At 47.4% G+C, this 26875-nt stretch overlaps 1 protein-coding gene across 1 annotated transcript in view; it reads right to left on the reverse strand.

The window, feature by feature from the left end:
- Nucleotides 1–26419, reverse strand: part of kif26b (kinesin family member 26B) — a 261482-nt gene extending 235063 nt beyond the window's left edge. The window contains exons 1-2 of the mRNA XM_033025886.1: nt 25933–26419; nt 25429–25809 (exon numbers count right to left, since the gene is read on the reverse strand). Of these exons, the coding sequence (XP_032881777.1) occupies nt 25429–25809; nt 25933–25992 (441 nt within the window). The 5' untranslated portion in view covers nt 25993–26419. The remainder of the gene's footprint in view (nt 1–25428; nt 25810–25932) is intronic.
- Nucleotides 26420–26875: the final 456 nt, after the last annotated feature.

Below are 26875 nucleotides of genomic sequence, written 5' to 3' on the forward strand. Positions count from 1 at the left end.
AAATGCCTCCACTGCATCCATGACCCATGACAACTGACCCTTCCCATCCTCCAAAGGTCAAGCATCTAATGCCACTTTTCTGTAATGAGCCAGAGGCCCAGGCCGCATATCCTTTGTATAAAAGTGCCTCAGTAATGTGCTGCTGCTCTGGAATTCCCGTTCCACCTCTCGGCTCCATCTGTCCCTCTGCCCTAAACACTCTAAACCTTAAAATCTACATCTGTCCTAATCACAGACTCAAGATCAAGTGCCTTGGAACAGTTTGCTGTCCTGATGGCACCACGTAAATAGTAGCTGTTTTTGTTGAGGTGCAAGCCTCCTGTATTCATGCCGTGCTTGTTGAGGGGTGGGTGGGAAAGGGGCAGTTTCATAATGAACCATAGATCATCCCCATCAATGCTGACACAATTAGGTGGAGTGAGAAGTCAGGAGAGTGAATTCCCCATAATTTCCAAAACCTGCTGCCTGTAATTAACAGGCCAGCCTTATTGGAAGTACTGGAAGTCTCCATCTGTCGTGTACGAATCCTGGCAGGTTTAGAAACATGTTGGCTAGGTTCAGTCTCTTACTTCACCCGTGTATACATCACATGCACAAATACCCACCTGTGTGCACACCTACAACATATACACGCCCTTCTTCTCAGGCACTCCCTCAGGATGGAACTCATGTGGAATTCATTGCCACAGAAGGCTGTGGAGGCCAAGTCAATGGATATTTTTAAGGCAGAGATAGATAGATTCTTGATTAGTACAGATGTCAGGGGTTATGGGGAGAAGGCAGGAAAATGGGGTGGAGAGGGAGAGATAGATCAGCCATGATTGAATGGTGTAGACTTGATGGGCCGAATGGCCTAATTCTGGTCCTATCACTTATGAACTTATGGAGGGTGAACAGCTTCCACTCCAGTTAATGAGGTCTGAGGCAAATGATGAGCTCAGTGTGGGAACCGCAGACTTTTCTACAGATGGGGCAGGAGGTGGTAGATGGATCAGGCGTGTGGGCAGTTTGTGCACTCGTGCCATGGCTTACCCACGGCTGGTGTGTGCATCAAGAACATAGCCTAGAAGTTCTCAATGCCATCTACGAGCGAGCATGGACTGAGTGAGTGGTCAGATGTGAATGGAACAGAGTCCCACCAATTTCCCAAGACCAACTAGCACAGGAACTCAGAAGGGACAGTGTGTGACTTGCAGCCAGCTAACAAGTGGTAAAGTACACTGCAGACATCTGCAGCAACACGTACTTGTTGCCGCCTGTAGTCCATATCTGTAGCTACCTATAGCACTGCATACTTGTTGCTGCCTGTACCCCGACCTACCTGTAATCACCTGTAGTAATGCACCACACACCTGCTGACACCTGTAACCCCTAGACGCCTGAAGCCGCCTGTAACCTCACACACCTGTAATCACCTGTGGAGTCCAGCTACTGGTGCTCTGCTGATACCTGTATGGTCGGCAGCATGTTCCACGCTTGCTTGCATTGGCCTTCAGTTGAAACAAGTGTGTGGAGCGACAGGTGATTACAAGTGTGTGTGGTTACTGGTGACTGCAGGTGTGAGGGGTTACAAGTGTCTGCAGGTGTCAGGGGTTAGAAGTGTGTGCATGTATGTGTTGCCACACGTAGTTGCAGTGTACATTACTACAGGTGGCCCAGTATGCAGAAGCAATAGATGACTGCAGAAGTATGGGGTTGCAAGTACACAAGTTTCAGGTGGCTACAGGCTTACCAAGCTACAGGTGGCTGGAGCTGTGTGGAGGCATCGGTGGTTGCAGGTGTCAGATGCTACAAGTGTATGAAGCTTCAGGTGACGGCAGATACAGTGAGTGATGGTGGAAGCAGACACAATAGTCGCATTTAAGAGTCTTTAAGAAAGACACATGGATATGTAAGGAATGGAGGGATATGAATCACTGGTAGGCAGATGATTCGTTTAACTTGGCATCATGTTATACAAGGACATTATGCGCCAGGCTTGTTCCCTGCTGTATTGTTCTATGTTCTATGTTAATGCTCAAAACTGTGAGATAGGTGCACGGAGGTTGCAGGATGTCCTAACGCCAGTATTTTCCACAGTCTACCCCCACCAGATCCCACCGCTGAACCTGCTCTGCTGGTAAATGTACGTTGCCTTCACAACCTACTGACTGGCTACCACGTCCCAGTGTCAGTGTATCAGCTCAGCTTCCAGTGGTGCAGCTGCACGCCGGCTTTTCCGGCCACCACTCCGCGGCACAGTGGATCAGCAGTAGAGCTACTGCCCTACAGCGCCAGAGACCCGGGTTCGATCTGCACTACTGGTGCTTGTCTGTAGGGAGATTGTACGTTCTCCCCGTGACATGCGTAGGTTTTACTCCAAGATCTTCGGTTTCCTCCCACACTCCAAAGACGTACAGGTTTGTAGATTAATTGGCCTGGTATAAAATGTTAAAAACAATTGTCCCTCGTGTGTGTAAGATAGTGTTAATGTGCGTGGATCACTGGTCGGTGCAGACTCGGTGGGCCGAAGGGCCTGTTTCTGTGCTGGACCTCTAAACTAAACTAAACTAAATCACAGCTGCGCTCTCAGACCTGCACCGGTCCCCAGGTGAACAGCATCAGGTGTCCTTTACCAAACGTGATACGGTGGAAACCACGGATCCCACAGCATCAGCCTCCACTTCCACAAGCCACGTCACCCGATCCACAGAGTCAACCCTTCGGAAGATCATCGGCACTCCCTAATTCCAGGCCTCTGGCTAGGATTCTTACCGTGTGCCCAACTCAACCATCTATGCACAGCACTGATGGCCTCCAAACCGGGGTAGTAGCAAGAGTGGGTGAAGGAAACTGCCAGATTTATTTCTACCCTGGTACACATTCTTGGTGGTATAGTGGGCAATGAAGAAGCTTATCTACAATTACATCAGGATCTTGATCAACTGGGCCAATGGGCTGGGAATGGCAGATGGAGTTTGATTCAGATAAATGTGAGCCATTGCATTTTGGTAAGACAAACTAGGGCAGAACTTTCACAGTAAATGGGATGGCCCTAGAGAGTGTTGTAGAACAGAGAAAGAGGGTGCAGGTTCATAGTTTCATGAAAGTAGCAACAGGTAGACAGGATGGTCTTGAAAGCGTTTGATTTTCTTGCCTTCATCGGTCAAGACATTGAGTACATGTCATATTGCAGCTGTAGAAGACGTTGTTAAGGGCACATTTGGAGTACTGTGTACAGTTCTGGTTGCCCTGCTATAGGAAACATTAAACTGGAAAGAGTGCAAAAGTCTTACTGGGCCTGGAAGGTTCTTGTTATAAGGGGAGGTTGGATAGGCTGGAACCTTTTCTCCCTGGAGGTTGGATAGGCTGGAACCTTTTCTCCCTGGAGGTTGAGTTATGACCTTATGAAGGTATATAAAATCATGAGAGACAAAGATATGGTGAATTGCCTCAGTCTCTTCTCCAGGATAGAGGAGTCAAAAACGTGAGGGTATAGGTTTAGAGTGAAAGAGGGCAGATTTAAAACGGGGCCTTCATCACATAAGGTGTAATGTGTACATGATAGAAACAGGTACAATTACTGCAGCATTTAAAAGACACTTAGACAAGTATATTCAATAGGATAGGTTTGGAAAGATAAAGGCCATGCATAGACAATTGAGACTAGCTCAGTTAAGGAACTTGGTCAGCATGGACGAATTGGGCCGAAGGGCTTATTTACGTGCTCCATAGCTCTGTGACTATAACTCCATGACTTGCTCTCTGGTTTACAGCCACACAGTTATCTGTTGTTAGAAAGCAAATAAACCCTTATCGGAATCTTGCCTCTTATCTTGAAGTACCATCGGGGTTTGTGTAATGAAGCAGTTAATCCAGCTGCTCGCTCTGTGAGGAGAGCAGGCTGTTGGCCTCGACCACCTGAGCCTGGCAGCTTGTCACAGCAAAGAGCAGTGTGCATGTGAATGGCTATCTGGTCCTCACCTCCCTCCCCTCCCCTCCCCTCCAGGCCAGCACAGTAGCTAGGAGGGCAGGGAAAGCAAAAGAACGGCCACTTTGTAGTCACAGTTTAAAGTAAGTAAGGGCAGACTTGGCTTTAGTAGTGACTGTTACCTCAGCTCCTAGCTCCTTAATAATCTGACCTAATTAAAGGACTTCCCATGCTGGTATCTTCAATCTCAATAGTTTGAGCCCAGTCTCAGGCAAAGCTCCCTCCTGCTTCCCACCAACCACTTCGCCAGCAAAATGGTGCAGGCTTTTGGACATGAGGAGTGCAGACATGAAGTTCAAGTCAAGTGTGATAGCAACGAACCAGAGCAATAATATTCTTACTTGCTGCAGCTTTACCTGTGTATAGTTTGATCATGGTATGATTTGACTGGAAACGAAACAAACCACAGATTTTCCACCATATCTCGGACAATAAACCAATACCAATATTAATACTTAACAGGCATGTTAAATGTCACAACGAAAAAAACCCACAATATATTGTCAGCTTTTCTAAGTGAACCAGGCCACAATGGTGCAAAAACATAACATACAGCAATAATAATTGCACGCAAAGCTATTGAGTTGTGGAATTGAAAATAGACATAAAAAGTTGGAGTAACTCAGCAGGTCAGGCAATATCTCTGGAGAGAAGGAATGGGTGACATTTCAGGTCGAGACCTTTCTTCAGAATAGTTAGGGATAAGGGAAACGAGAGATATAGACAATGATGTAGAGAGATAAAGAACAATGAATGAAAGTTTGAATTTCGAAACGTCACCCATTCCTTCTCTCCAGAGATGCTGCCCGTCCCGCTGAGTTACTCCAGCTTTTTGTGTCTATCTTCGGTTTAAACCAGCATCTGCAGTTCCTTCCTACGAATTGTGGAATCATGCAGCATGGATGCAGGCTCTTCAGCCCATTGACTCTGCATCAAACATCTTTTTCACTCCTACTCGAATCTATTTTGTTCTCCTCACACACAGGAAGAATGTACAAGAAATGTTGACGTAATGAAAAATGTGCAATGTATTTTGTGAGCAAGATTGCCGGAGTGACCTCATCAATCGCTATATTGGAGGAAGAATTGTGGTGCTCAGTTATATTGGGAAAGGGACATTGCAAAGGTGAATTACACTGGGGGGGGGGGGGGGGGGGGATGTAAATGTGTCTATTTAGAAATGTATGATATAGAAACACCCAATCTATGCTGACCATCATGCCTACCTATGCATTTATCTTGGAAAGGGCCCTTTTTCATTGGTGAGGTAATTTGGGATGGGTGAACTGATTTGGTGAGTTATATTGAGAAGGATGGCCTATCTTGGTGTTACATCAGTAAGGGCGCTCAGTAATGTTGAGTTATATTGGGAATTACACATTGGATTCGTTTTTTATATTGGGCTGAATACACCGTATTGCTGAGCTATTCTGGGAAAGCCACTGAAGTGTTATATTGGGAAGGTGATACAGCACTGTTGAGCTAAATTGGAAAGGGCACATTGTGTTGATGGTTTATTGGGAAGGGTGCACTGTATTAGTGAGTGATGTTGGGAAGGGTGCAATGCATTGAGGTGTTTTATTGGGTAGGACGCACAACGTAGGACGCTGGGTGTTTTATTGGGTAGGACGCTGTTATATTAGAAATGGTTCTTTGTAATAATGTTTCAACATTGAAAAGATTGCACTGGTTCATGGAGTTATGTTGTGGAGAGCATACTATATACTTAAGCTTGAAAGTAGAAACAAAGAACTGCAGATGCTGGTTTATACCACAGATAGACACAAAATGCCGAAGTAAGTCAGCGGGTCAGACAGCATCACTGGAGAAAATAGATAGGTGACGTTTTGGGTCGGGACCCTTCTTCAGTCTCATAATTTATACTTAAGCTATACTGGGAAGATAACATCATATAGGAGTTATATTGGGAAGGTTGAACAGAATTGAAGACATATTGAGAAGTGAGCATTACATATGTATTAAATGACACTCTATTTTGGTGAGTGATCTTGGGAAGAGTCTGAAGAAGGGTCTCGACCCGAAACGTCACCCATTCCTTCTATCCAGAGATGCTGCCTGTCCCGCTGAGTTCCTCCAGCATTTTGTGTCTATCCTGGGAAAAGTATGTTGTAGATTATGACATATTAGAAAGAGCATTCTACAACAGTGAGTTATATTTGGGAGGGATACTCCATGTAGTTTAGTGATATTTGGGAGTGCACAATATACTGGTACAGTAAACCCTGGTTATAACGGACCATATGAGGGGGGAGTGATATTGCCGATTGCCTGTTATAACCGAGTAAGGTATTATCATTGTATGTAGTTAAAAAAAACTTGCAGATGATGGCTAATACATAAAAGGACACAGTGCTGGAGTAACTCAGCGTGTTAGGCAGCATCGCAGGAGAACATAGATAGGTGACTTCTTTAGACAGATTCAATCTGCTGAGTTACTCAAGCACTTTGTTTCGTTTCATCTTAAAACTAGGCACAAGGTCTGCACCAGCGAGCCTTTCTTCACCAGTTCCCGCAAGTGCTGTTGCGGCTCATGTTGTAGCCCCAGGGGACAGCGCTTTCTTCGGTCCGCTGCCAATGACAGGGCGAGCTCTGTCACTGTGGGGCTCCCTCCCATCTCACCAGCTGCCGCTTCCAAGGTGAGGTATGTCGGCAACTCAGGGGGAAGAGGAGGAAGCGGTGGAGGAGAGGGAGCGGCAGGGCGGGAGGGGTGGGAAGAGGCTGAGTGGATAGAGCAACGGGAGAAGGAGGAGGCAGGGGCAGTCGAGCGGACAAACTACAGGAAGAGGCGGCACTGATGAGAGGGGATGGAGCACCACGGTGACCAAGCGCGTCCTGTCAATGGCAGCTGCCTGATAACTGAAGTGAACAAGTCCATTATAACTGAAATCCATTATAACAGCGTCCATTAAAACAAGCGTTTACTGTAATTTCTATTGAAATAATGAATACAGTAAATGATGAATTATTTCTCTATCTCTATTTCCCTTCTCTATCTCTCTCTCTCTCCATCTCCCCCCGCTATACGTGTCCGGGCCACCGGAGGTCCGCTCGCTCCTCATCCGCCGGCACTGCAGGCCGCCTTGCACATGCACATTGCTGCAGCCTGCACGTCCTCCCCCCCTGCACATGCGCACAACCACGGCCAGCACATCATCAGCCGCCCTGCGCATGCGCACTGCAACGGCAACTGGTCGGCGCTGGGCACTTTCTCCCTCGCTTTGAATTGTGGGAGATTTGACCGCCATGGCTGTCCGGTCGCTGCCTCGCCGCCAGCGCTGAAAACCAACGCGGAGGGAGGGGGCCTCACAAGTGGAACAGCTTAGGGCCTCTCTTCATCTAAATCCGGCCCTGCTGTGGTGGATGGAGCAACTACTTGGAGTGATGTGTAGGGAGGAACTGCAGATGCTGTTCAGGATGTTGATGGTAGAAGACCATGATAGTAATGCCATTGAATGTCAAGGTGGGTGGTCGGATTCTTTTGTTGTTGATAATCATTGCCTTGTTATTTGAATGTAAACTTTCTAAGGTGAAGCCCATATTTGGGCACTGTCTGAAGTTATTTATTTGTTTGGATCCAGCACGATGAAAGAGCTGAATTATCTAGAGTTTTGAACGAAATTGAACATTGGGCAATCATCAGTGGGCCACCCACCCCTGAGCTAATGATGGATATCCAGTCTCTGGCCTGCTTTGACCCTCACCCCCAACATATTGATGCTGAGGGATCCAGCAATTATAATGCCATTGAAAATCAAGGGTAGTTGGTCAAGCCCATATCATGTTAGAGATCGTTGTTGCCTAGTACTAGTATTTTTTTTATTTATCAATCTGTGCCTGAATGCCGTTTAAGTCTTGCTGTATGCATGCATGGAGTGCTTCATTTGCCGAGGAACTGTGGATGGAATGAACATGGTGCAATCGTCAATGCGTATCTCCATGATGAAGCTATTGAAGATGTTTGGACCTGAGACATGTCCTGACATACTCTTAAAGTAGTGACATGGGTAGAACCATTGCCCTCAACCAGCTTTGTGACTCTACAACTACAACCATCTTCCCATGTGCAAAATAACACTCCAGCATTGGAATGTTTTCCCTTTGATGTCCACTTCTGCTTTCCCGGAACTTCTCAAATGCTATAATTGCTCAAAAGTTATCTTGATGCCAAGGGCAGTCTCTCTCAGCTCCACTCTGGAATTCAGCTCTTCAGTCCATTTTTAGGGAAAAAAGCTTAGTTTAGTTTAGAAATGCAGCACAGAAACAGGCCCTTCGGCCCACCGAGTCCACACCGACCAGTGATCCCCACACATTAGCACGATTCTAAACACACTAGGAAACAATTTTTACATTTATACCAAGCCTATTAACCTGTATGTCTTTGGAGTGTGGAAGGAAACCGGAGATCTTTGAGAACCATGTGGTCATGGGGAGAACATACAAACTCCATACAAACAGCACCCGTGGTCAGGATTGAATCACGGTCTCTGGCGCTGTAAGGCAGCAACTCTACCGCTGCGTCACTGTGCTCCAAGTTATGAGATATCCTGGCAAAACTCAAAGTAGACGTCGATCAGCAGGTTATTAGAGCAAGTGCCAGTCTGTAGCTCTGTTGATGGCAGCTTCCATCACTTTGCAGATGATTAAGAGTAGATTGATTGGGAATTAATTGGCAAGATTGAATTTGTCCTTTTTGTGAATTAGACATACTTGGGAAAATGTCCCCATTGCCAGGTAGATGCTGGTGCTGTACGTTTATTGGAACAGTATAGCCAGAGGCAAGATTTGTCCTGGAGCGCAGGTCTTCAATACTACAGCTGGGATATTGTCTGGTCCCATAGCATTTGGCGTATCCAGTGCTCTCGGCCACATCTTGATGTCATGGGGAGTGAATTGATTAGGCTGAAGGTTAGCTGCTGTGAAGGTGAGATGCTCAGGAAGAAGTAAAGAAGGACTACTCATTTGCCACCTCCAGCTGATCATGACAGGTGCTGTAATGTTGTCTCCATCTCTCCAGTGTTGGGCCCAGAGTTGGTGATGGGGATGTTCTTGGAGACTCTTCCCCCTTATTAGTTGTTTAATTATCCCCCCACCATTCACGAGTGGAGGTGGTAGGACTCCAGAGCTCTGATCTGGTCTGACGCTGCTCTGTCTATTTTTTCCACATGCGTATTGCAAATGTTGTAAAGTACTGATGTCTGATGCTGGTCCAGGTATTCCTCTATGAACCAAGGTTGGATGTTTGACATGATGGTAATGGTGGATTGAGGAAAGTGGTATTACCAAGCCACGGTCGGCAATAGATTTTAAAGACCCCACCTTTGTTACAATTGGACATATAACTAGCGCCCTATTTAAGGAAGTAGCCCCAAGCATCTGATCATATGAAGAAGGGTCCCGACATGAAAGGTCACCCATCCTTTTTCTCCAGAGATGCTGCCTGATCCACTGATTTACTCCAGCAATCTGTGTCTATCTTTGATCATATGGTATGCACATTAAAAATCCCATGTGATGTATACTGATAGTGAAGCATGTAGCATATTCTAACATTTTTCACGTTGAGATCCTGCATCTGCAGCCTTTTATATCTCCAAGGAGAATTGCCTTGTGAATCTGTTTCCAAACATTTCTTGAGAAAGTTCATGCACTAGTGCAGCAACTTCCCTTTATGTAGGATATCACAGGGTTCTACAAAGAATATGAGGTATTTCTGAAGTGTGGTTCCTGTTATTATCTGTCTGCACTAAAAAATCTATGCCATGAAAAAGGACTTCTAGTGGCAGGCTAACACACAAGACCAAGTAGAAAACTGCAGCACACTTTGTCACCCAAAGCTTAGCCAAATGTAAAAAGGTGCCATCTGTCAAATCAAGAATATGTTCACTGTTGGTCCTCCCACACCAGGTCCTCCATTGTTCTTCCCCCTCCCACACGTTGGTCCCCCCATGTAAGGTCCTTTGTTCATTCCCTTGCCAGCGGCATCCTCACTCCACGTGGCCATCCTCGTCGGACGGCGTTAATCAGTGGGGATGATTTACATTCAATTACCCAATTCTATATTGGCGTTCCTCCAATTTCTATCCAATGGAATATCAGTGACGTGAAGCACTAACTCTGCCCACAGATGCTGCTTCATCTGCTGAGTGTTTCCAGCAATGTAGAGCCATCAAATTATCACATTATACCAATTTATATTTGGACTATGGAGGCATGAGGGAGGAGCTGGGCAAAGTTGACTGGAAAGAGACCCTAGCAGGGATGACAGTGGAACAACAATGGCAGGTATTTCTGGGAATAATACAGAAGGTGCAGGATCAATTCATTCCAAAGAGGAAGATTCCAAGGGGAGTAAGAGGCGACCGTGGCTGACAAGGGAAGTCAAGGACAGTATAAAAATAAAAGAGAAGTATAACATAGCAAAGATGAGCGGGAGGCCAGAGGATTGGGAAACCTTTAAAGAGCAACAGAAGAAAACTAAAAAGGCAATACGGGGAGAAAAGATGAGGTGCAAAGGTAAACTAGCTAAGAATATAAAGGAGGATAGTAAAAGCTTCATTAGGTATGTGAAGAGGAAAAAATTAGTTAAGACAATTTTTGGGCCCATTGAAGACAGAAACAGATGAATTTATTATGGGGAACAAAGAAATGGCAGACGAGTCGAACAGGTACTTTGGATCTGTCTTCACTAAGGAAGACACAAACAATCTCCCATATATATTACTGGCCAGAGGACCTAGGGTGAAAGAGGAACTGAAGGAAATTCACAATAGGCAGGAAATGGTGTTGGATAGACTGATGGGACTGAAGGCTGATAAATCTCCTGGGCCTGATGGTCTGCATCCCAGGGTACTTAAGAAGGTGGCTCTAGAAATCGTCGACACATTGGTGATCATTTTCCAATGTTCTATAGATTCAGGATAAGTTCCTGTGGATTGGAGGGTAGCTAATGTTATCCCAGTTATTAAGAAAAGAGGGAGAGAGAAAACAGGGAATTATAGACCAGTTGACCTGATATCGGTGGTGGGGAAGATGCTGGAGTCAATTATAAAAGATGAAATAGCAGCGCATTTTGATAGCAGTAACAGAATCGGTCCGAGTCAGCATGGATTTACGAAGGGGAAATCATGCTTGACTAATCTTCTAGAATTTTTTGAAGATGTAACTAGGAAAATGGACAAGGGAAAGCCAGTGGATGTAGTGTACCTAGACTTTCAGAAAGCATTTGATAAGGTCCCACATAGGAGATTAGTGGGCAAAATTAGGGCACATGGTATTGGGGGTAGTGCTGACATGGATAGAGAAGTGGTTGGCAGACAGGAAACAAAGAGTAGGGATTAATGTGTCCCTTTCAGAATGGCAGGCAGTGACTCATGGGGTACCGCAAGGCTCGGTGCTGGGACCGCAGCTATTTACAATATACATTAAAGATTTAGATGAAGGTATTAAAAGTAACATTAGCAAATTAGCAGATGACACAAAGCTGGGTGGCAGTGTGAACTGTGAGGAGGATGCTATGAGGATGCAGGGTGACTTGGACAGGTTGGGTGAGTGGGCAGATGCAATTTAACATGGATAAATGTGAGGTTATCCACTTTGGTGGCAAGAACAGGAAGGCAGATTATTATCTGAATGGTGTCAAGTTAGGAAGAGGGGAGGTACAACAAGATCTGGGTGTCTTTGTACATCAGTCACTGAAAGTAAACATGCAGGCATCGCAGGCAGTGAAGAAAGCGAATGCCATGTTGGCCTTTATAACAAGAGGAGTTGTGTATTGGAGCAAAAAGGTCGTTCTGCAGTTGTACAGGGCCCTGGTGAGACCACACCTGGAGTATTGTGTGCAGTTTTGGCCTCAAAATTTGAGGAAGAACATTCTTGCTATTGAGGGAGTTTAGCGTAGGTTCACAAGGTTAATTCCCAGGATGGCTGGACTGTCATATGTTGAAAGAATGGAGTGACTGAGCTTGTATACACCGGAATTTAGAAGGATGAGAGGTTATCTTATTGATACATAAGATTATTAAGGGATTGGACAGGAAACATGTTCCTGATGTTGGGGGAGTGCAGAACCAGGGGCCACAGTTTAAGAATAAGGGGTAGGTCATTTAGAATGGAGATAAGGAAAAAAATTCAACCAGAGGGTTGTGAATCTGTGGAATCGTCTGCCTCAGATGGCAGTGGAGGCCAATTCTTTGGATGCTTTCAAGAGAGAGTTAAATAGAGCTCTTAAAGATAGCGGAGTCAAGGGCTATGGGGAGAAGGCAGGAATGGGGTACTGATTGGGGATGATCAGCCATAATCACAGTGAATGGCGGTGCAGGCTCGAAGGGCCGAATGGCCTACTCCTGCACCTATTGTCTATTGTGCCGCAGAACCCACAACCAGATTTTGAATGTGTGAAATCGCACAACACCAGATTCGGGGACAGTTTCTTCCCAGCTGCCATCAGGCAACTGAATCATCCTACCACAACCAGAGCAGTGATGAACTACTAGCTAACTCTTTGATAACCCTCAGACTATCCTTGATCGGACTTTGCTGGCTTTAGCTTGCACTAAACATTATTCCCTTATAATGTATTTATACACTGTAAATAGAAACATCGAAACATAAATTGTTTGACCAATTGTAATCATATATTGTGTTTCTGCAAACTGGCGGCACGCAACAAAAAGCTTTCCACTGTATCTCAGTACACTGACAATAAACTAAACTGAAGTGAAGAACCCACAACTTGGTTTTGATCCTGACCTAGTGCTATTTGTGTGGAATTTGAACTTTATCCCTATGATGGCATGAGTTTCTTCTGGGTGCTCCAGTTTTATCCTACATCCTAAAGATGTGCTGGTTAATACTAACCTGGTTAGTTAATAAGCGAGTTCAGTATTCCGACTGCGCATGCCCAGGTCATAGGTCACTTGCTATAATCAGTCTCGGCAACGATGGTGCTGCGTTGTGTGCAGCCTGGCGTTTCGTCCGTGGTCGGGGTCGGCCTGGCTCTCCGGCGCTGCGGGCGCTGTTGAGTTGCTGCTGGGCCGCCCCTATCCCTTCCCGGGTGTCCCGTCCCTGTCCGGAGGTGTCCGGGGTGGCCCACGGCTGACGGGGCGGCCCCAGACTTGCAGCCGGTGCTGCAGCCGTTGGCTCCAGCTCGGCTCTACCTGTCCCACCGGGTTGGCCGGCAGCCCTTCACCTCCACCTCCCTCCCCTCAGTCCGACAACGAGATCCAGCTGAAGATAGGCAGCCGCCTGCCCAGCTCGAAGATGGGCGACTCGGAGCCGTTGCTGCTGGAGTCATTCTGGTCGGAGAGAGTCTACGGACAGGCTCCTGTCGGCCATGGGCCGGGCGCCCGCTAGAGCTGCTGGTGCAGTTGGTGATAGTGGTGCTGGCGACAGCAGCAATCTCCTCCACCTCCCTTGCCCAGCCTCAAGCCTAGGCCAGCTCCAACTCTAGGTCGGGGGTGAAGGCCGCTCACAGCACGGCCCAGTTGAGTGCCGGGCCGGAGGAGGCTGAGCCCAGTCTGGCACTCTGGCGCAGGCGAGGCTGGGGCCCTCGCTCCTCCTCGGGGTTGTGGATGAAATGGCAGCGGGTACCGTAGGGGCAGATGCCGGTGGTGTGCAAGGTGCAGCGCGGCTCCGTCTTGTACTTGGGGTGGCAGCTGAGGGAGCGCAGCTCAGCCAGGCCATGAGCCAACTGGCACGTCGCCGTAGCTGCCCATCGGGGAGCGGGTTCCTCTGGAGTTGGACAGGTTTGGTCTGGAGTTGACGCTGGTTGTGGGCCTGTGGGTTTTCCACGCTCGCTGTGGGCCTGGGGCCGCTGGTGTCATCGATCCAGGGCTGTCGGGTAGCCAGGCGGGAGAGATGGAGTTGATCTGGGGTTGGCGCTTTTCTGCGCTGGCTGTAGGCCTGGGGGCCGGTGTTCCGTCAGTCCAAACATCTCCGGGCGGGGACGGGACACTCGAGTGGGGGACGGGGATGGGGACGGGGACGGTCCAGTGGCAGTTCGGCAGCGCTTGTGGCGCCGGGGACCCAGGTTCGATCCTGGCTGCAGATGAAGCGCAGGTCTGTGCGTGCAGCTGGCGAGAATGTCTCTCTGCCGGTCCAGTCTCTCTCCCCCACAATCATCCCGGTCTCACACTCGCACCTGCCCCCTCTATCTGCCCACTGACAAATACAAGCTTGAAGAACGACAAAAAATTTAGACCCAAACTACACTCACTGTATCTACAGCGCTTCGTTCGATTTTTATTTATAGCATTTGACCTTTGAAAAATCCCATGATTCCTTGCGTTTTTCAGAATACCGAACTCGCTTATAGGCTGCCATGAATTGTCCCCAGTGCAAGTAGGTGGCAGGAAAATGAGGGGAGTTGATGGGCAGGTGAGGGAGATTAGATTGGGATTGGATTAATGGGATGCTCTGAAAGCCACCATACACATAATGGGCCAAATGGCCTTCCTCTCTTGTCAAGTGAAATATTTCAAGCATCGTCAGCCACCAGCATCCATTTACCACAGCGCCCATCCTGTAGTAAGAAGCTTCTCAGGAATATTGCCCAATCCAATCTGACCCCAAGCCAAGAAGGAGATCTTAGAATAGGTGGCAGAACTTGATCAAAACAGGCTGAAGCAGAGACTTAAAGGAGGACAGGGAGCAGTGAAGAAGAAAGTGGAGATCAAGCCCAAAGGCTGCTTGTTCACAGGGAGTTGATGTCTAGACATGTGATCAATATTCAGGACCTGCTCTGCTTGTTGCTATTCTCCCTTCCAGCAAAAATAAAGCAGCTAGCATCATCAAAGAGCCACATCAGCTTGATCACGTGCTTATCTCACTGCTACCATCAGGAAGAAGGTACAGGAAGGAAGCTGGGAGCAGTTACCACCAGGTTCAAGAAGAGCTCCTTTCCATCACATATTAGGTTCTTGAACCACCCTGCCATGATCGAAGGGCAGAGCAGACTCGTTGGGCCGAATGGGTTAATTCTGCTCCCATGTCTTACGATTTTATGAACTTGAGCCACAATCCTATCCATGCACCAAACCAAGTTGGACTTTATATTGGTTGCATTACGTACGTTAACTTGCACTATTATGGTCTGGTTCACTGATAATGTATTGATCTATTGCTTACTGTATATTTATCTGTTACATTAATGTGCCAGTAAAGCTGCAGCAAGTAAGAATTCCATTGTTCCAGTCCCAGTCTACATGACAATTAAACACTCTTGATTTTTGACTTGACCCCGCTTCTCCGATGGTAAATAAATCAGACCTGAAATCCCTCTGCATAACATGCATAATATCAGGCCTGCATATAAATAACTGGTTCGGCCAGGTTGAACAGAGGGGGTCCACTTACATTTTGAGCCAGTGAGATGCAAGGGGCTTTATAGACTGAAGTTGTGTGTAATTAGCAGAGTGAGTGTTTGATTTAGGAATCAGCTGGAGGTGCACAAGATAAGTGCAGGACCAGCACAGAGTGACAAACTGAAAGCTCCTGCAGACACAAGGACAAAGCACATTACCTCTGCAGCATCGGCATCTATGAATTCAGACCGTAGAATCCCTTACATATACATCACTCACATCCCCTCAACTGGTGACCATCCCCCTCCCCCCACCAGCCAGCGGGTCATTGCTGGTGAATGCTATTTTAATTGCCTGTCTGGGTTTATGAGCGGTTTTGACCTATGGGCCTAGCTTAGTGCCTGAAACCTGAGACCAGAACTGACCAGCAATGCCATTAGCAAAATAACACCAACATTAAGCCTCCAGCAAGGTACGGCCATCTCCTCAGCCCCAGCCAAATATTTACACGTGCATTTTTTGTCAACCCTTGTGTTTAACCGTGCAGGACATCTGGCCCACTCACTCTCAGGCTTCACACCAACATGTTGCAGGACCCTTGCTTTACTCTGCGCCTTTTAACTGATCTCCCCACCATGATCTTCCGTTATCATTCCCAGCTGCAGCCCAGCTCTCAGCCACAGGGCTGCATTTGGAAGCAGCTAGCAATCACGCAGTAACCTTCACAACCCGAGGACATCCAAAATCACCTTGCAAACCCGCTGCTTTCTCCAGATGTGTTGTAATATAGGAGGAAGGGCAGTAAGCTCCCAGCCACCAGCGACGTGACAACAACCTGATATTCTCAGTCTTGTCTTACGCTGTTTGCAGGATTTATTCGAAACTTCCTTATCTTTCAAAAGAAAAACATGCAATTTTTTACAGCTATCTGAAGGGAAATATACGGCTCATCCAAAAAACAGTGCTACTCTGTCTTGGAACTGCATTGCAATGGCAGCCAAGATTTATGCCTGCTGTGGGATTTGGAAATCTTATCAAATTTTTGACAAGAGATCCGCCAGATATTGCTTACTTTTTTCTGGTAGGTAATGATTTCTCTGTTGCCTGACCTGCATATAAAGTTAAGCACAAAAGCATTGATGGAGACACAAAGACTGCAGAATCTGGAGCAAAAAAAAACAAACTGCTGGAGGAACTCAGCGGGTCAGACATAATCTGTGGAAGGATATAAACAGATTGTTTTAGGTCAGGACCTAAAACCTCCTTTGGATGAGTGAAAACACAGAGGTTGGAGTGGTAGGAGCAGGTAATTTTCCTTTCTCATCAGATGCCATCATCTTTAGCCCCATATCACCTTTTTCCAGCTTCTGTCACCAACTCCAGCTCCCTCTCCCACCCCTCATCTAACTCTATCCACCAAACCTCACCTGGATCCACCTTTTCCGTGCAAATTATTTTCCCCACGCCCCACACATCTTGACACAGGCCATCTCCCCTCCTCAGTCAGTCCAGGGACTTTAGACTGTAGACCCTTAGATGTTAGAGATATAGCGCAGAAACAGGCCCTTCAGTTCACCGTTCACATCGACCAGCGATCACCCCGTACACTAGCACTATCCTGCACACCGGAGACAATTTACAATTTTACCAAAGCCCATTAACCCATCAACCTGTACATCTTTGGATCGTGGGGAGAAACCGGAGTACACAAAGAAAGCCCACACAGTCCCAAAGAGAACATGCAATCTCCGTGCAGACAGCACCCGCAGTCAGGATTGCACCCGGGTTTCTGGCGCTATGAGGCAGCAACTCTACCTCCGCGCCACCATGCTACCCACAAGGGGAAGGATACTTCTTCCCACCACCCTACTTCCTGCAAAGACTCTATCCCCTACTCCCAATTCTTCCGTCTACGCCGCATCTGCGCCCAAGATGAGGTGTTCCGCACGAAGACATCCGAGATGTCCTCATTCTTTAGGGGACTGGGGTTCCCCTCTCCCATCATAGATGAGGCCCTCACTCGTGTCTTCTCGATAGCCTGCAGCTCCGCCCTTGCTCCCCCTCCCCCTATTCGCAACAGATAGAGTCCCCCTAGTCATCACCTTCCACCCCATACAACACATAATCCTCCGAGATTTCCGCCACCTCCAACGGGATCCCACCACTAGCCACATTTTCCTATCTCCACCCCTTTCCACTTCCACAGAGACCATTCCCTCCGCAACTCCCAGGTTAACTTATCCCTTCCCACCCAAACCACCCCCTCCCCAGGTACCTTCCCCTGCAACCGTAGAAGATGCACCACCTGTCGCTATACGTCCTCCCTCGACTCCGTCCAGGGACCCCGACAGTCCTTTCAGGTTAGGCAGAGGTTCACTTGCACTTCCTCCAACCTCATCTATTGTATCCGTTGTTCAAGACGTGGACTCTTATACATCGGTGAGACCAAACGCAGACTGTGCAATCGTTTTGTGGAGCACCTTCGCTCAGCTCGCCTGAACCTACCTGGTCTCCCGGTTGCTGGACACTTTAATTCTCCTTCCCATTCCTACACAAACCTTTCTGTCCTAGGTCTCCTCCATTGTCAGAGTGTGGCTAAACGCAAATTGGAGGGACAGCATCTCATATTTCACTTGGGCAGCTTACAGCCCAGTGGTGTGATTTTTGATTTCTCTCACTTCAGGTAGCCCCGGCAGTCTCTCTATCCCTCCCGCACCCAAGTCTCACTAAGCTTCTCATTTTCACCCAACAAACAGCTAACAATGGCCTGCTTCCTTTATCATCGTTACTTTTTTGCATATCTTTCATTCATTGTTCTTTATCTCTCCACATCACCATCTATATCTCTCGTTTCCCTTATCCCTAACCAGTCTGAAGAAGGGTCTCGACCTGAAATGTCATCCATTCCTTCTCTCCAGAGATGATGCCTGCCCCGCTGAGTTACTCCAGCTTTTTGTATCTATTGCTGATCTGAAATGTTGTTTGTCCATTTCTCTCCTCAGTTGCTGCCTGCCGCTCGTTCCTCCAACAGTTTGTTTTGTATCTTTGATGGAGATTGAAATGCAGAAATTGATAAAGGTCCTGATGCCCCCTCAGTAAACTCGATGAGGACCTGTATGTTGCACAGAGGGAACTACTCTCCACAGGAGTCTCCAGTCCCATGATGCTTATCAATAACAAACGACCCCAAGCTTTCTTCACCCAAGCAGTCTTGCCTAAAGAATGTTTGCTCCTTCCCCCAGATCTTTCTTTACAAGCACCAGCTGGTGGTACGGAGACACATAAACCAAGTTCAAGACTTGCTCCATTCTGAGCTCCGTGATCTCAGTTGAACCATTGGAGGGGAGCCACTATAATAAGGTAACTGAGCTCCGGTTTCAACCAGTTAATGATCTTGATCCCATTGGCATTGACGCTGTACAATGAGCCTGCACTGTAAACAAGAAGGTGCTGGATGTCTCAAACATGAAGCCCAGGGCTGGATCAAATGTATCCCAGGCCATTGTTGAAAGCAAAGGAGGGGATCGCTGCGGCTCTGATGGAGATTTTCAAATGTCCTTTAGTGCTAGATGACTCGAGGACAGCAAATGTGGTACCTTTGGTCAAGAAGGATTGCAAGGAATAGCCAGATAATTACAGGGCAGTGAGTTTAACTCCAGTAGCAAGAAAACTATTGGGAACATTTCTGAGGGACAGAATTAATCTACACTTGCAGAGGCAGAGATTAGTCAAAGATAGTTTTGATAAACAGTTTTTGACATGTGTAACAAATTTGTTTAATTTTTTCCAAGAGATAACTAAGTGTGTTGCTGTGAGTGGTTGATGTAGTCTATATAGGCTTCAGTAAGTATTTTGACATGGTTCCATATGGAACAATGGTCTGAAAATTTATTTGCTATAAACTGTAATAATTTGGGAGATATGATTAGTACGTTTGCTGGTGACAGGAAGATTGGTGATGTTGATACTGAGGTTCATTGTCTTTGGGAACAGAATATTATTGAGCTGTTGGTAAGATATGCAGAGAAATGGCGAATGGAATTTAGTCCTGGAAAAAGTGATGCATTCTGAGATGTCCAATGTGGCTAAGATGTAAGCAATGAACAGTAGGACCCTAGGAATTATTGACTCATAGAGAACGGTGTAGATGTTCCTGAAGGCAGCAGCACAGGGAGATATGATAAAGAAGGCATCCCACATACTTGCCTTCATAAGCCATGGCATAGAATTTAAGAACATGGAGGTTACTGTACAACTATGTGAAATAATAGTGAGGCCACTGTTGAACAATTGTGTAGAGTTCTGCTCAACATACTATAAGAATGAAATAATTGCATTTGTGAGGATACAGAGAAGATTCACCAGGATAATGTCTAGGATGGAAAGTTCCAGCTTTCTGAGGGGGAGGCTGGATATGTTGGGTTCATTTCCTTCGAACAAAGGGAATTAAGGAAGGGACCTGATTTTAAGTATTTAAAATTATGGGGGCCAACGACCGGATAGGTAGTGAGAGACTTCTCCACTCAGCAGGGGGGTCTATGATAGAGGACATAGATTAAGGTAGAAGATTTAGAGCGGATTTGAGCAAGAACTGTTTCACCCAGATGGTGGTTAAAATCTGGAACTCACAGCCTGAGGGGGTGAAGGACACAGAGACTCTCCCAACATTTAACGAGCATTTAGATGACCACTTGAAATGCCTTGACAAAGAAGGGTATGGATCAGGTTCTGGAGAATGGGATTAGTACAGATAGGTACTTGATGGGCAGCAAGGAAATGTTGGACCTATTCCAATGCAGGATGGCTCTGTGACTCTGTATAAAGTGGTGTTGATCTGGCATGTGATCGTCTTCCACTTCTCCTTCTCAAGCGGCCCCCTGGAGCAGATGGGAACTTTCTTCGGTTCCAGTTTTACGCGGACTGAGGCGACTGAAGATGCCAGTGTGGGAACCACAAACTCCTCCACTAATGGGGCTGGATATGCCATTGTGGAACAGGCCACTGGGTAGTTTATGAAATAAGATGCCCTTTCCCCCCCATTTACACTGGGCCTCTTTGTGCCTCTGATGCAGGGGCTCATAGTTCTCAAGACTATTCCACTTTTGAGCATTTGTGGAGCTGGGATTCCCAGGAATCAGTGGGGATGTTGCACTTTTTCAAGAACGTTTAGAAAACCCTTGAATTATTTCTTCTGTCCACCTGGTAATCACCTCCCATGACAGAACAACGAATAAAATGCCTGTTTGAGGAGAGTGATATTGTACAAGTAACATGGCCTGCTCCATCAAGTTGGCTGCATGCATTTAGGACCTCATTTCTGGGGACATTGGCCTGGAAGAAGGCTCTAACATTGGCTTCTTTAATCTTCCAGTGAATTCAGAGGACTTTGCGTTTGCAATATTTTTCCAATATTATTGAATCATAGAGAACGGTGTAGATGTTCCTGAAGGCAGCAGCACTGGGAGATGTGATAAAGAAGGCATCCCACATACTTGCCTTCATAAGGTATGGCATAGAATTTAAGAACATGCCTGCCTGTGGGTTGTTCTGATCTCAGAAGCATACAGAAGGCCAGGGGTCACTGCTGCCCAATGGTCTATAATTTTTATCCCAGGTCTGAGGTCTTGATCTTCAAACACTCTTTCCTCACATGACCATGTCTTCCTTTGAGGTTAACGTATTAAGGACAAAGAGCCAGTCAGCACCACTGGAAGGAAAACTTCAAAGATCTCCTCAATCATGACATGAACATCCTTGACTTTGTCCCACAGCAACCTATCAGTGCGCTTCTACACTATCCCAAGTACCAATAACCAACAAACAACAAGGACTTGAGAGCAAAAGGTGTCCTGGCAGAAATGCTGGAAACTCAGCTTGGAGGAACGTCAGTCACTAAGTCACACCTTGCCACACACACCTGGATAAGCCAAGAGATCTCAAAGATGCTGTAGTCATGATCTTGCTCAGGCCAAACTGACAGTACAGGGGTTCTCCCTTTTGCTAACTACAGGGAAAACCATAACCGACTCCTCCTAGTGGCCAAAAAGCTGCATTCTGAATCACAGTGAGGATTCCATCCTTCTAGAGGCCTAGTGGACATGATCTTCACCACACAACAACTCCATCAGAGTGCAGGAGCAGCACCACCTATCACATATGGCCTCACAAACACTTTTGTCACCATCAGTTAAGAGAGATTGTAGAGCATCCTCATTCAATGATGCCACTTGCAGAAATTCTGGCTCTGCTTTATGATGGATGCAAGCTGCGATCCTAACCAGTGGATCTACAACAGATCTCAGTGCAGACCTGTGTAATTAACCCAACACTTTGCACTGTCTTTCTGGACACAATTCAGCAGCTTTTCTCCAAAGAACAGTTTACAGGAGTGGAACAAATCAATAGGACGGAAGGAAAACTGTTCACCCCATATCATCTGCACCCCAGAATCAAGGTAATCCCCACTCAGTGCCCGAAATAAAGTGTGTAGACAACACTTGTGTATGCACACACATAGAGAGCTAGCTCCATACCATTGTCAACCCATTCAACAAGCAAACATGGCCTTCCATTCAACATCGATAAATCAAAGGTCCTCTATCAACCCACTCACAACATGCAACACTATTCTCTCTAAAGCACAAGGAGCCCCATGAAATCATAGAGCTCTACTCATGTAATAGGAGCCACCTGTCAATGAAGGCACAAGATCTGAATCCAAACACAACATTATTACAAACAAAATTAATCAGAAAACAACTTCCTTAAACATGCACAGATAAACAAAAGACAAAGGAATTAACAAAACACTGTCTGGAGGTACAAAACACACTGCAGCAAAATAATCTGTCCAAATATTTCACCCATTTATTTGATCCATTTATTTGGAAACCCATGCGAGGTTGAAAGGAGTGAAGTATTGACAGTTGCACATAAATAGCTGTTCAGTCAAATCTACCTATTTCAGATACAATATTTCATTCAATAAATGCCCTTTCATGATAGCACAGTAAATTATTTTAAAGCATTTGCTTTGTTTTTAACGACAAAGAATTCCCTAGCATTTTAAAAATGTCCAAGTTACACAAGAGATTGGTTAAGGAAGACATTGAAACAAACCGAACAGCTTTTCTAATATTAATGTCCATAAATGTGGTTAGAGCATTGGGAAGGGACCCAGATGAGGGAATGATCCACTGGGACTGAGGCAATGCATATTCACATTATGCACGAAACTGTGTCTACATAAGGATGTATAGAACAGACACTGTGCTGGGGAGAAGGGAAAATAGCTATAAACACTCGCTGCACACCATAAACACACATACATGATTAGGCAGACACAGACACCACCATTTCCCAAGCACACATATACACTCACATCTGTGTGCATAGACACAGTACACAAACACACAAGGATTGCATATGCTCACACATGCAAATAATGCAATTACACACATGGGCATTTACAGACAAACAGACATCAAGGCATTCATGTACAGATTCAAGTAAGATAACATAAAATAACATATGCACATTGAAATTACATACTTAGACAGACACATGTACACGCACACATATGCAGAAATATGTATGGCCCTGTATACTGAAACATGGCACTCATGTCGTATTTCCCGGCAATGAAGACGCACCTGCGTCAAAGACGCACCCCCAATTTAAGTTGCTAAATTTTGATAAAAGGATGGCAGGACAGGATCAATGGTTTGGTTTAGTCCAGGGGTCGGCAACATCGTTTGCGTGACCCGGGTCTAACTGCAGTTCCCAGGTCGCCTGCGAGCCCCGGGACTGGCTGCAGTTCCCAGGTCGCCTGCCACGGGACTAGTAGAGAGAGAGAGAGAGAGAGACCAGGACGGAGCAGCCAGCCTTCTGCCCAGTAGCTACCCGCCAACCACCACCTCCACCGGTTGCGCCTTGCAGTGAGCAATCTATTAGTGCAGTCAATGGGGAAAGGATCAAACCTGAGAGATACGTGGCCAGAGCTCCTTCTCCATCCTCTGCCACCAATTCCCTAGTCCACAGATGGACAATTAACCCCTCTGCCAGCAGCTCCTGTTCAGACAGCCAGTTAACAATCTTAGCTCCTATCCCCATTCACTTTGCAAACAGAATGCAGGGCAGTCCTTCGGGATGTACATTTACTACATAGCTCACTGAGCATTCATCAGCATTTTCCTCTCCCTCTCTCGCTTTCTTTCAATCTTTCATCTCCTCTCTCCCTTTCAATCTTTCTCATTTTGTCTCTCTGACCCCCCCCCCCCCCCCATATTCCCTTTGCTATTTCTCCCTCACTTCCTCTCCACCACTCTCCTCACATCCACTCCGCCTATCTCTTTTCTGCCCAACTTCTCCCCACCCTCTCTCCCCTTCTATGTCACCCACTCCCCTCTCCCTCCCTTGCCCTCGCTCCACGTCTCTCCCAAAATGCTCTCTCCTCTCATCTAATTTCTGCCTCTCTCCTCTGCATCTTCCTCTCCTCTCGTCTCCCTCCGCCTCAATTCCTCCCTCCCCACCTCTATTCTCTCTCCCATCCCCAGCTCACTCTCCCCTCAACAGCTCCGTCTTTCCTCCCTCTCCCCCCTCCCTCCCCTTTCACACTGCACCATGAATGAATAGATCCAAAGCATTTTTTTCCAACGACAATTGCTAGATGACTCCAACCAGAGGACTTTGGTTTAAGTCCGGTAGTTGACAAATAACGGGTAGAGGGAGTTTTTATTAGAATGCGGCAATGCGTTGGGAATCGGGATTCACTGTCTGAAAGGATGGTGGAATGACCTGGATAAATACGTGATTAAAAAAAAAAATGGGTCTGAAGGAAGAGGCGTGGTGAGGTGTGTGTGTGTGTGTGTGTGTGTGGGGGGGGGGGGGGGGGGGGGGGGGAGAGAGATTCGAAGCGACGGGCCGATTGGCTTCCATCTCTGCTATATGATTGTCTAGGTGTTCGTGTGGCTCAAGATGAAATGTAGATAGGCACCGGGCTGACTTACAGGTTTCTAAAGATAGAGTCAAACGCTTTTGTGATATTCCATAAGTAAAGCACTATCAATTCGATTGATAGTTTTAATTTTAAACGGAGAATCGCGGAGACGGCCGTTGCCCCTGCGGTATTTCACCCCCTCATCTGGAATAGCTGTGGCTGCTGCAATCCGAGTGCCATTGTGCGAATGTTCACGCTGGTGGCGAGGAGAGCAGCCGGCGAATTCTGCAGAACATTCGCCCGTGTACCTGAGTAAACTGAGTGTGTGTGTGTGTGTGTGTGGGTGTGGGGTGGGGGTGGGGTAACTCGGATGGGTGAGGTTTACCCCATTGCCTCCTGTCCGCCGCCCAGATCTGGACCGCAGGACAGACCCCGCTGGGACTGAGTTGAACATCTGCAAGCAGCGAGCCGCAGGTACCTTCGCAGCCAGCGGCGAATGAATGAATGAATGAATGAGCGCTCGGCTGCGCCACTGGCAGCGAGCGAGTGCGTCCCACCCACCCCGCTGTCCCACAGCTCCGCCCGGGTACACGGTTCACCGGGTGTGCAAAACATGTCCTGTAAACCCAAGGCACACTTTCTAACGTTTCCTCTGCAGTGCAGACCGTCTCAAATTAAATACACACATTTCCATTGCCTTAGTACCTGGGCTGAGAGATTGCTCATTGAAAAGCAAACGGCTGCTGCTACGGAGAGCATTTTTATTTTAAAACAACATATAACGCCCATTAAATTCAAGGCGGCGGGAGGAATTAAAACGTTAACATTTCAGTGTTATTTGACATATTCGCAACAAACGTACAATAAAACATATTTTAAATATCGCCACAACTAAATTAGTCAGCTCAGCGCTGAGAATGGACCTGGATATTGGGCGAGAGTGAATTTTAATCGAGGGGTTTCTCAGCCTTTCCCTGTGCCAGTGACATTCCAGCACGCACGTATCCAGCCCATTAATATTATATTAGATTTCGACTGGGGGGAAAATCCCGTATAAAGTGCCATTGTTAATGACCCGGTTCTAATGGATGGCTTTCTCGCTGCACATGATCGATAAAATGCAGAAGCTGCTGTGAGAGCCGATCCCGGTTCCCCAGCTGAGCTGACTGATACACCGGCACACGGGCTAAATCACCTACCTTGCTGGGGAAGGCACCGGGGACCATCATCTTCAACGCCTGCCTTTTCAGTTCCACCAGCCTGGTGTTGCAATTCTCGCACCAAATCCTTTTATCGTCCGAGCCCGCGGAGCCCAGCGAGCCGGTGGCCGAACCCGGGGAGCCGGTGCTCGGGGAACCCGGCGACGAGGCGGCCAATGATCCCGGCGATCCGCTGGACGAGCCGGGGGAACCAGTGCTGGAAGCGGGCGAAGCGGTGCCCGAGCCCGGCACCGAGCCGGCTCCCTCCGGTGCAGGTCTGTTTGCAACACGGGAATCCTCGTACATCTGAAACCCTTTCCTGGACCAGACTTCTGGGGCGAAACTTGCCAATTTTGTGGGCGAATAACTCTCCGCCGTCGCCTGCATTCGAAGCAAAATACAAAACCCAGGGGCGCACGCATTAAAAATCAACTTCAATCGATCGGAAAATATCTGCGCTAGTTTTAAATAAAAACAAATCAATCTCTGAGTTGCAACACTCACCGCATGCTTCCGATTCCTTGCAAAGGCAGCTCGCTCCTTGCTTGTGGACACAGAATTCATGTTCAATCGGGTCTCCTGGGCTGCTTCCCCTGCAAGATTCCGCTGCAGCTAATGGTATCGCTGTCAAAGGAAAATTAAACTTCACCAGCCCTCTGATTAAACCATTGCTGTCGGAGACGTGTCCCGAACCACATCTGCCCCTTCATTGCGAGACTGCTTGCTCCTGCATGTCCGAGAGGTTGGGAGAATGAGAGGGGGTGAACCGAAGCCTCCCGCCGCACACAGAGTGCAGTCAGCGGGAGCTTCAGTGCAGAGGACGCCTCCACAACTTGGACACTTTCCCACCATCAGCTGCTTCTCTCTCTCTCTCTCTCTCTCTCTCTCTCTCCCCGCCAGAGCAACTCGGGTTAAGATGAAATGTGCCAAACTCCAGGCGAGCCAGCCAGCCGTGTGGGCGGAGCTCGGCTCGTCTAAGCCGCCCAGTGCCCCGCAACACACCAGCTGACGGCTCGCTACAGAGCGCAACAGCTGGGCACGGCATGGCGCAGGTGGGCACGGTTTGCCTCAGCTGGGTACTGCTTAGCTCAAGTAGGCACGGTTTAGCTCAGCTGTGCACGGCTCGCCCCAGCTGGGCACGATTTAGCTCAGCTGTTGCACGGTTCGGCTCAGCTGGGCTCGGTTTAGCTCAAGTATGGACGGTTTAGCTCTGCAGAGCACGGCTCGCCCCAGCTGGGTTCGGCTTCGATCAAGTGGGCTCAGTTTAACTCTGCTGGGCACGGCTCGGCTCAGGTGGGCACGGCTAGCCTGTATTTGGCACCGGCGTACCGGTTGAGCTCCACGCCGCGGACCACGACAGCTGATGCATTAAAGACAACCGCTTGCTCCGGGCAATTGTGGTCTCCGCATGGGGCAGAGTAGAGGGTCAAACCCCTGTCCCACCCTC

The sequence above is a fragment of the Amblyraja radiata genome, chromosome 8, assembly GCF_010909765.2.
Source record: "Amblyraja radiata isolate CabotCenter1 chromosome 8, sAmbRad1.1.pri, whole genome shotgun sequence".
In the NCBI taxonomy this organism is placed as follows: domain Eukaryota; kingdom Metazoa; phylum Chordata; class Chondrichthyes; order Rajiformes; family Rajidae; genus Amblyraja; species Amblyraja radiata.